At 41.0% G+C, this 10,486-nt stretch overlaps 1 protein-coding gene across 1 annotated transcript; it reads right to left on the bottom strand.

Moving 5' to 3' along the window:
- Positions 1-2,313: 2,313 nt before the first annotated feature.
- Positions 2,314-4,373, bottom strand: LOC137815627 (uncharacterized). Its single transcript, XM_068618742.2, has 2 exons — positions 3,719-4,373; positions 2,314-2,837 (listed from the first exon to the last, which is right to left on the bottom strand). The coding sequence occupies exons 1-2, from the start codon at positions 4,371-4,373 to the stop codon at positions 2,314-2,316; spliced, it is 1,179 nt and encodes a 392-aa protein (XP_068474843.2).
- Positions 4,374-10,486: the final 6,113 nt, after the last annotated feature.

The raw sequence follows: 10,486 nt of genomic DNA, 5'->3' as shown, positions 1-10,486 counted from the left end.
GTTAAGAAATCAAGGTTAGCAAAAAGAAATTGGAGCAAGATGCCTAAGTGAAGTGTCACTTAAATCACTCCAAAGAATACTCCCTTTACCAAGCTGATCTTGAGGCCTTGAGTAACCTCAAATGAAATATGTCAAAGCAAGAGCACACAATCTTCAAAGCCAATCACCACAAAACCAATGAATAATGAAAGACAAGCAAGAAAAGGTATAAGCAATAAAAAGGCTATAACAAAAGGAATATTAGATGTATGACAAACTCAAAGATTAATGAACAAAAGACAAGCAAGAAAATAAGGTACTCAATGAAAAAGAAGGCACACAAAAGAGACCTAAAGAAAAGCACTAGAGTAGATGAAGAAAACAAAAATAGAGCTACTGGAAATTTTTTTTTATGCAAATTGTGCTTGATGTTCACCGATTTAACTGGAATGATATAAAGCGAACTAGATTATGAAATTTTAACCACAGAAAGTTCAAGATCTTAACTCAACAATGGCACTGGAATTACTCAAAAACAGTAAGGCAATTAATTGAGATAAATTTTTCAAAACACTGCCAAATTACCGTATTTTTTTCGGCAGAATTGCACACATTTTGTATTTTATTTATCATTTTTTTTGTAATTTGAATTTTTAAGTACTTATTTTTTCTACTTTTTTATAACACTTTGAAGAACACAAATCCAGAATTTCAGAAATTTCCAGTAAGTAAATCAATTGCAATAAATCGAAACAGTGAGTACGTTTTCAGAAAAACAGAAGAATCCTAACAGAAATGAAGAACAGAATTAAGAACTAGCAAAGACAGAATGAAAATGATGTATAGGAACTTGTATAGATCTAAAATACAAGTATGAACTCAAAGCTAAAACAGAAAATGCACAAAGGATCAAGTATCAAACTCAGAAAACTGTATTACACCAAAGCAAGAAACAAAAAAATTCAATAAAAGTACTACAAGAAGTGATGACATTCTTGGAAAAACATGACTATGACAAAACTTGTATGGATTCAAAAAGGAAAAGACACAAACACTTGATAGGCACAAATAAGAAAACAACAATAAAACTCAAAATAAGCCTAAAAACAGGAAGATAAACACAAGAATTATAGAGCTCTTGAATTAAAAGTGCAACACAACTTAAAATTAAACAAGAACAAACCTAAACTCTAGATACCACATGATATGATTCCACTAGCAAAGTAGAGATGATTCTTTGACATTCTATGGAATCAACTTGAGTTGGAGATAGCTTAGGCACTTTTAATAGAATTGGATCAATGTTCTATGTTTCAAGAACTCACCAAAACTTGCACCAAACACCAAACTCATATGGAAGATCCATCTATTGCCAATTGAACCGATTAAAATGTGTTTAAAAGCAAAGGAACCGAATAGAATGCTTCAAATACAGAATTGAACCGAACAAACAAGCTAGAACAGAAACAAACCAAAAATAAAGTGAAAAGGAAGTTTAAGACCGAATAGAAAGAAGCTTAAACATGTTTAACATTTCGTAAAGCTTAGAAAATGAATTGAAAGATGAAGGAAAGAAGAACTTATGGAGATGAAGGACTTGGTTTGGTGATTACGCCACTTGGATGGTGAAGGCTCCAAGATAAGTGAGCTAATATCGCCACTTGAGAGAACCAAATGCACTCAAGATAAGACAAGGTGTAGGAGAAGACAAAGTTCTCACAATTCTCTCTCAAATTGAGTATTGTTTCTCTATTACCAATTTCAATTCTGAATTTTACAAGAGCTCACACCTCTATTTATAATGTGAGGGTGCTGAAAAAATAGGTGGGAAAATTCAAATGAAACTCATTTGAAATTCCCACAAAAAAAAAGTCACATGGGAGGTGTGACCTTTTTCTACTATGACACATCCTAAAAACTACACCTACACCTACTCTCCTAAGTCACATGGACAATGTGACTTTATTTTACATTTTCACACTTCTTTATTTAATATCCACACCTCCTACAACTATACAAGAGTAATTCAAATGATGCTCTTTTATTTAATGCTTGGCCTTGCCCTTCATGGGATGGACTTGGGCTTTGGGCTTGGGCTTCGGGCTTGGGCCTCATATTTTGAGAAGACTAGAAGGAAGAACTTCAAATGTGTAGGTGAATGACCTCTTCCTTCATTAATAAAAGCCTTCTTTATTTGATTCTCATCATTTTTGATCCTCCACATTCCCATACAGCAGTCTTCACTTCTTCCTCGGTGAAGCTGGCAACCATTTTTCTGCTTACCTCCAAAGGCAAAGACCTGAATTCCACCGAACCCAAATGTACACCAAAATCTTACGTAGCCATGAATCTCTTCTCAAAGAGTAGCTTTGCTTCCCTCCTTACAACTTTCGGTTCCTCATACCACTGAGAGTTAACCTCAACTCCTTTGACCTCATTTCTTAGCCTTCTCCATCGAATCGTGGAATGGAATAATTTGGAGTTAAAGTCCCCATGTTTAAGCCAATTCACTCTTGCTTTTTGCCTGTAAATGGATTCTAACTTTCTATTAACCAACCCCAATTGACTGAGCAGATCCATTCTTCTCAACCTCCCCTCGTCCTCTAAAGCATCAATGTCATCCTCCTCGTCTAATTTCTCAATTTCCATCTCAATACGTCTTTTATCAGATTCCACACAACCAAATACACTTTTGTTCCACTCTTTAAGATCAGCCTTTAAGAGTTTCAGATTTTCTTTAAGAACGGAAATGTGATTACCTTCCACCTGATAAGATTCCCATTTATCCTTTATCATTGCAGTAAACCCCGGTTCCTTCAGCCATACATCGAGGGTTCTAAAGGGTTTGGCCCCCCAATCTTTAACGCAAGATTTTAAGACTAGAGCATAGTGATCCGAGACGACTCTCTGTTGCACATATTGTTTGGATGCCAGCTGATCCTGCCTGTTGACCAGAACGCTGGAGCTTTGCCTCGTCAAACTTGGATCGACGTGTGCGCCGTGTCAGCCTCCGTCTTTCACCGCGATTCACCTCAAGAACCTGCAAAAGAACAGAACGGCGCCGCTGCGGCCGATCACGCTCCGACGCCCAAGTCAGCGACTAAACCACCAATTACTAAGAGTGAAACTCAAGAACTCTCTCAAGGAACCGTGCAATGTTCTCTCTCAGTATACTCAAGACTCGCAAGCGTAAAGAAGACAATCTGAACGTGCGTACCTCAGAAGTTCGTTGAGAACTCTTATATACCTGGGCACTTTCTCTCTCCTGGCAGTTACACATCTGGACACGTGGCTCGCATCCAGCTGTACACGTGCCATCATCTGGAGCATCCTTGACTTGGGCGCTACTTCTGACTCTTCTTTGGCTAAGTTACTTATGCGCGATACTACTCAGTGCATAGTTAACTTGGAGCGTGATCTCTTCTGGATGGCGAGTTCGGGTGCCTTCGTACGCACCTTCCCTGTGGTCTCGCCGGCCGCCTTCATGATCTGCACCACCTTCATCTTCGGCGATGTGCTTGTCTCGGCGATCTCTAATTACTTGGTCGCCTGGGTTTACATCTGGCGACTTCATCTTCAACCCGGTGACCGCCGGTTCTGGAGTGCTGGAGATCGGAGCACGCCAACTTAATAACTGGCGACTACACGAGCCCCCCCGACTTCCTTCCCTTCTGCCAACCAGGCGTCCCATCAACACGCCTATACAATAGCCTGATGCCACGTCATCACTCCCGACTACCAGGACGGTACACCAGCCAAAAATGAAGCCACTCTTCAGAGACCAGAAATCTATCTAGTCTGCTCTTTGCTGTGTCATTCGCTTTGAACCAAGTAAACTTTTTCCCTACACCAGGAATGTCCATCCAACCATTTGTCTCAATAAAGTTATTAAACCCTGCAATCTCCTTCTTTTGGCTTGAATGACCTCTAATCCCTTTCCTCTCATCGGGCCTCCTTACAGTATTGAAATCACCGCATACACACCAAGTCAAATTCTGGTAGGATTGCTTGAATGACGTTAAAGCTTCCCACAAAAGAATTTTATCCTGTAAGTTACACACTGCATAAACATTTACCACTACACAAAGACATTTTGCTTCGAGGTGATAGCCCACTATAGCAATAAAGCCAGCCCCAACAGCGTGACTTCCGTACTCGAATGCTTCATTATTCCACATTGTTAGCATACTTCCTGCCCCGTTAATCCCTTCATGATGGACCCAACCAATGTTACAGCTTCTCCACAAAAGAAAGCATCTGGCATATGAGAAAGAAGAAGTTTTCATTTCCTGCAAACATAGAAAATCAGCACCCTCTTTAGACACAAGGTGACTCAAATACCTTGCTTTTGTCCCCCCTCCCAACCCTCTAATGTTGATGCTGATTATAATCATGGTAACTCCTTCCCACTTCCCACCCGAGATACCTCTTTATCGTCCTTATCCCTTTCCTCTAGTCGATCCAGCTCTCCAACCAGATTCCCCTCACCCCCTGAGCACTCCAATCTGAGATTGCATCCAATTCCCAAATTTGAACTGATTCCGCATCCTTGACTTCCAGCTTCAACTGATCATTGCAAAGGTGAATGTCTGTACTCGACTCCGCCAAGGCACAGTGGCTAAGCCTAGAGGAAGAGTTTACCCCATGCTGGAGTGTTCCTACTCCTCCGTTCGACCTCCCCTTTGTTTGAGCAGTTTGCGTACTCAGCCCTTGCATAGACCTAAGTCTACGGAATTCCGGTGACGACTTGCAGCCCACTTCTCCATTAGAAACAACGTCGTGTTCCGCAATTGATTCTACACCGTTGGTCGTCTTGCACCACTTAACACTTCCGCTTGACTGGGGGTCCGAGCTCCCCGTAGATGAGCTCTCTCTCTTACTACTACGGTGAACTGCATGGCATGGATTTACATCAGAATCGCTCACCTGCGTTTTCAACACGACACGGTGATCCCCATCTTCCTTTGTACAATGAGGAATTGATGCAGCCATGGTAGTGAGCCCTTCCTTCTCACAGCGAATAACCGTTTTTCCCCGTTTGCTACCTGACGTTGGGCCCCTTGAAATTCCTTCTTTACTAACCATACCTCTCATTGTAGATTGGGCCTCACCTTGCTTAGGCCCAATAGCTAAGAGGTTGCATCCATAGGCCCCTTCTATTAGGTTGGCCAGTGAACCCTGAAACACCTTACATGCTTCGTTGACTTGGCTAATTGCAGCTAAAGTTGCTCCTCCTTCAAACCCTCCCTTCACACGTTTTGCCATTTTAAGGAAAGAAACCCCACCTTTAGATTGACACCCAGTATCGCTCACAGCCTTATTCTCTAAAAACTTCCAATTTGCTGGTATCGAGGTTTGGGTCATCCCTACCACCTCAGAATCCTCATCCCGCCGCAGACCGATGCCTCCGCACTCGTCCCCTTCATCGGACGACCTTCCAGAATGGTACGTTTCCTCCACCACGGTATCCGATGACGAGATACTATCAGAAGATGCATAGTGATCATCGTGACATGAACATTCTCTTCTTTCTCTACTGAATATCTCCTCTGTAATGACAATGTTATAAACCTTCCCATTAATCCTGAACTCCTTCACCATATCCACTTTGCAAGCTTTACGTAACCTAACCTGCAAACGAGCGAACACCAGGTTCTCCCACAGTCTAGTAGACTCGTCTATCTTTACCAGAGATGCTACTTCTCCAACCACCTTCGTGAAACATTAATTATTCCACAAGGTTAAAGGGATTCCATAACACCTCACCCAAACTATTTTATGCTCTGCTACATGAGATTCGGACCAGGGTTCAATATCATAAAAAAGGGAGACGAACCATTCATTATTATGCTTAATGATATCCTCCATTCTATCACCATCTTTGGGTGTTAGAAGCACTAGATTATCACCCATAAATCTAAGCTTGATTCTGCTCATACCCCCCTTAACAAACTCTTCATTCAAGGTATCAAAGGACATGTCAGGGGATATCCATCCAACTGCACTCGAAACAAGCCATGGCGGCGCATTGGGCCTTGTTTCAAAAGCGGGTCCAATCCATCTACCTTTTGAATGCTTACGCACAATCTGAGCATAGGATTGTTTAGGTTTTTGGGTCTCGTCCTTCCGGACAGTTCTGTAACCACGCCAGACCTCCTTCTCCTTTATCTTACCTTTAGGGCTCCTAGCTCGAGAGATAACATGTCTAAATGTACTTGGCTTTCCTTTCTGAACTTCAACCTCTGCTCTCCTATATTTTGGGAAGTTAACGTGTAATTTCAAGTTGCCAATTAAATCTGGTCCAGTTTCTTTTCCAGTTTGGCCTCATCTGGGACTGGGTAGAATCTCACAAAGCCATATCTTCTTCCCCACCTATTCAGCCACCTGGAAATAAACACCTATTTCACTTTGGCCCATTTTCTGAAAATCCTAAACATGTCGTACTGTCCATGGCTGTCAGGGAAGTTCGAGAAAAAGAAGGTTGTTGAGCTCCCTTCCCCAGAGTTATTCACCGACGATGTTATCTTGAGGTCTGCCTCTCTTCTCCAGACTTCTTCCCTCTTCCCCCTCCACCTTGCCTCCTTTCCTCTCCCACGATCTCTTGTCGTCCCCATTTTGCACTTGATTAATACATATGTTATAACAATAATCTGCTTATCGTGTACGTGTTACGTTTGGGTACAAATATTCTTAACCGCTTTTACTTGTATTTAATAATATACTTTAACTAATTAAGTTATTCCTGTGTTTAATAATATACCTCAATCAATTCAATTATTTCTTATGTTATTTTTAATTATCTTTTCCACGGAAACTTACTAGAAAACCTAGGATGACCTCGTAACACACTTTTGGGCCCACACTCAGCCCAGGTCGAGCTAGACATAACTCACACATCTGAGCTAATCATACCGAACACTCCTAGCCAGTACACAAGTCCCCCAGGCTCGAGCTGAGCTAGACTAGGCGAAGAGGAATTCCAACACTAGCGGCTGACATGACATTTTCCAAAGAGGGTAGGTGGGGCGCGGTTGCCGAAGCGTTTCCTGACAAGACGTATCACCATACTAAATTTGGAACTCCACGTGGTGTTTGCATCAACAACGAGGAAACGCTGCGACTTCATCTCCCTCTTTCAAATAATATACCCATTTCTTCTTCTCTCTCGTCACATATGTAGTGACTCTTCCGCTCGCCAAAACTCTCTTGCTCCCAAATCTTCCTTCAACACTTCTTCTTTCACCATCACGACACCATACAACACCGTCGCTCCACCACAAATCACTGTCGCACCAGGTATTACTTTTCCATCAATCTCCATTGAAAATCATTATTTATCTTGTTGATTATATTACTTGAAATGAAATGCATTTCATCTTATTTCAATTTGTTTATTCTTCCTAACGTGAAATGTGCTTGTATTTTGTTTGTTTTTATGCATTAGTTATATCAGCGATGGATCATAGTTCCATGTACCCCTAGCTAAAAAAGATCTCTTAAAAGAAACCTCATATTACACCACCCGCCTACTTATTAAAGGGTTAAGGGAAAATGGGTGTACTCTGAGTGAGAAACATGAGGGGTTCATTGAAACGGTAGAGTGTAGGGAAGGTAAACTCGTTTGTTCTTCTTTTATGCCACTTTTTTCAAGAAGGTCCTCCTTCATTTACCTCTATCTATATTTGAGAAAGAGCTATTAAGTGAGCTCAACCTAGCCCTTACCCACCTACATCCAAATAGTTGGGCATTTAGTCGTGCCTTCATTATCTTGTGTTCACAACTCAACATTTAGCCAAATGTGGAAATTTTCCTGTATTTCTTTAAGGCGAAACATCCAGGTCGTCAACTGTGGGTTTCCCTAAACGGTGTCCTTGGAAGAGATTTGCTTACCCTCTTTCAATCGTCATACAAAAATTTTAAATGTAAATTTCTTAAAATTCGAGCTTCAACATGAGATCCGACCCTACTGGAGGAATTTCCCTTGTATTGGACCCCTGAACCTAGATTCCAGAGTGTTCGACGCTTGGAAGATTTGTCAGCAAAAGATCAAGGGATCTGCAAGTTTCTAACGAGCTTGAAAGTAGTTTTTGACACCTCCTTTCTATTGACCAAAGAATACCTCCCTGATGCCCTGAAAGCATACACCGATACTCTTCGTTACTACCCTTGATAAAGACATCTATATCACTATCATTAATCATTTACTTGTTTTATTTGCAAAAAGAATGTTTTCCAACATAACAAGACCGAGATGGATGAGGGCATAAGAAAAATGAGAGTAGCTACTAGCATGAGCAAAGCCTCATTGGCGTAAAAGACGACCCTCGTTGAGGTTGCTCCAATCCAATCTGATCAAGAGGAGCAAACCAACTCGAGCCTCGTTTTCAAGAGGAAAAGGCGAGAGACAGCTCCCCCACCGAGAACTCCAACTCAGATGGTCGAGCTCCACATTAGGAAATCATTACTATCCAAGAGTGGGAGGCTGAAAGATCACGGGGAAAAAGCCTATGGGACCCTGTCTTCGACGTCCCGACTCATGGCAAAGCGTTCTTCTTGCCTAGCAAAGACAAAGCTAGGTTAATGGTTCATGATGACGAAGACCACCTTTATCACGACACCTTGAAGTTGCTAGGCCAAGCGTTTGCCTTAGCTTTCCTAGTTAACGTCAAGGCGCATAATCGAAAGGTGTTCGAAGATCAGAAGATTAAGGAAATTATGGAGCTTCGTAAAGGCATGTAACGTCTCCAAGCAGAGGTTAATGGACTGAGTGACCTACACGAAGAGCTTAGCGACTCCATCAAGTAGTCGAACATATCCGAACAGAGAACACTCAAGAGGCTCTGAGCCTATCCGAAGAGAGGAGCAAGCTCTTGGGCGAGATTGAAGGCTTAAAGAAAATGATTGCTTTCAAGGAAGAAAATTCTGCCAAAATCATAAACTCTCTCACAGAAGATGCTACCAAGTCCTTCCTGGTTGGTTTTGAAATCGCCTTAGAGCAGACAACAATAGTCCAACACACCATGGACCTCTCTAAATTAGACCCGGGAAAGACTGTGGTTGACGACAGATTGGTCGTTTATGAACTGTAATACTTATTTGCCTGCCAAACTCACTTGACATTTTGACACTTTGAACATTTTGCTTATGTTTATTCCACACTTATAAATCCTCTTATGCATTCGATTTCTAAGACTTCTAAAGAGTTTATTTCATCTCTACAAATGCATGCCCCAACATTTTACCAATTAACTTAACCCATTTAACACAAAAATATAACAATGTTTTGTCAGCTTAGGCGTGGAAAGTAATAACTTATTTCTCTTGATAGAAAAGTCTAACCTTTTGATAAGCAACACCTTCGTGGTTAAGACAACCTTTCACTTCAACTTGATACGTACCCTCTTTCGATTTGGGCATTCACTTCAAAACTTTATTTCGCAAGTTAGCTAAAGAGCATGATACCTTAAGTTCTTTGGATTATTCCAAACTCAGGCATGGTTGAGTCACCATGTCCTTAAAGCTGAGCTGCTTTACAACGTGAATTCAACATTTGTTCCATGATATATTACCTCGCAAGGCGCCTATCTTGATAGCCACTTCTACTCTGAGCTTGGTCGTCTCAACATGCACTATCTCAAATGATTTCCATATCAACTTAACTGCATGGCGCCTATACTTGGGTAGTCATACTTATGCCGAAATAGGTCGTCTTACCATGTATAATATCAAATAATTCATCAACAATAATAAATTCATCTTCACAGGGGCCTATACTCGGATGACTCAATTTATCCCGAGCTAGGTCGTCTTACCATGTGCCAAAACAAATAATTCATCCCTAGTAGTTTAACTTGCAGGGTGCCTATACTCGGGTAGTCGTACTTATGCCGGAATAAATTGACTTACCATGTACTTTAAATCAAATAAATTCATCTCACATGGCGCCTATACTCAGGTAGTCGTACTTACGCTGAGTTAAGTCATCTTACCATGTACTCTAATCAAATAAATCAATCTCACAGGGCGTCTATACTCGAACAGTCATACCTACGCCGAGTTATATCGTCTTACCATGTACTCAAATCAAATAAATTCATTTCACAAGGCGCCTATAATCGGGCAGTCGTACTTACGCTGAATTAGGTGGTCTTACCATGAACTTAAATCAAATAAATTCATATCACAGGGCGCCTATACTCGGGCAGTTGTACCTACGCCGAGTTAGGTCGTCTTACAAATACTATATGCATTACTCTATTCGAACTAAACTTATGTTGTAAGAATGTATGGCTTTAAACTAGAGCGAGGTGAATGGTTTAAACAGGGATTTCGAAAACTTTTAAGCCTTGGATGAAATTACCTCGAGAATATCTTGATTAAGAAATCAGTTTCTCAAAACACAAAGCTAAAAGAACAACACCAAAAAAACAATCGGTTGTTTCGCAGAAACAATCGGTTGTTTATACCAGTTTACAAATATAAAAACTGAATTTAAAGAGTTATGGGA

This window comes from Phaseolus vulgaris, chromosome 1 (genome assembly GCF_051622355.1).
Source record: "Phaseolus vulgaris cultivar YP4 chromosome 1, ASM5162235v1, whole genome shotgun sequence".
NCBI classification, from domain to species: Eukaryota; Viridiplantae; Streptophyta; class Magnoliopsida; order Fabales; family Fabaceae; genus Phaseolus; species Phaseolus vulgaris.
The sequence above is the reverse complement of the archived record's forward strand: the minus strand, read 5'-3'. Positions and strand labels throughout refer to the sequence as shown.

What these genes read in the sequence shown, in the direction of transcription:
- LOC137815627 (XM_068618742.2), bottom strand. Translation starts at nt 4,373, where the DNA reads ATGATTATAATCAGCATCAACATTAGAGGGTTGGGAGGGGGGACAAAA. An exon ending in TTGGCTGGTGTACCGTCCTG is followed by an intron (nt 2,838 to 3,718) that starts GTAGTCGGGAGT and finishes CTTGCGTTAAAG; the next exon opens with ATTGGGGGGCCAAACCCTTT.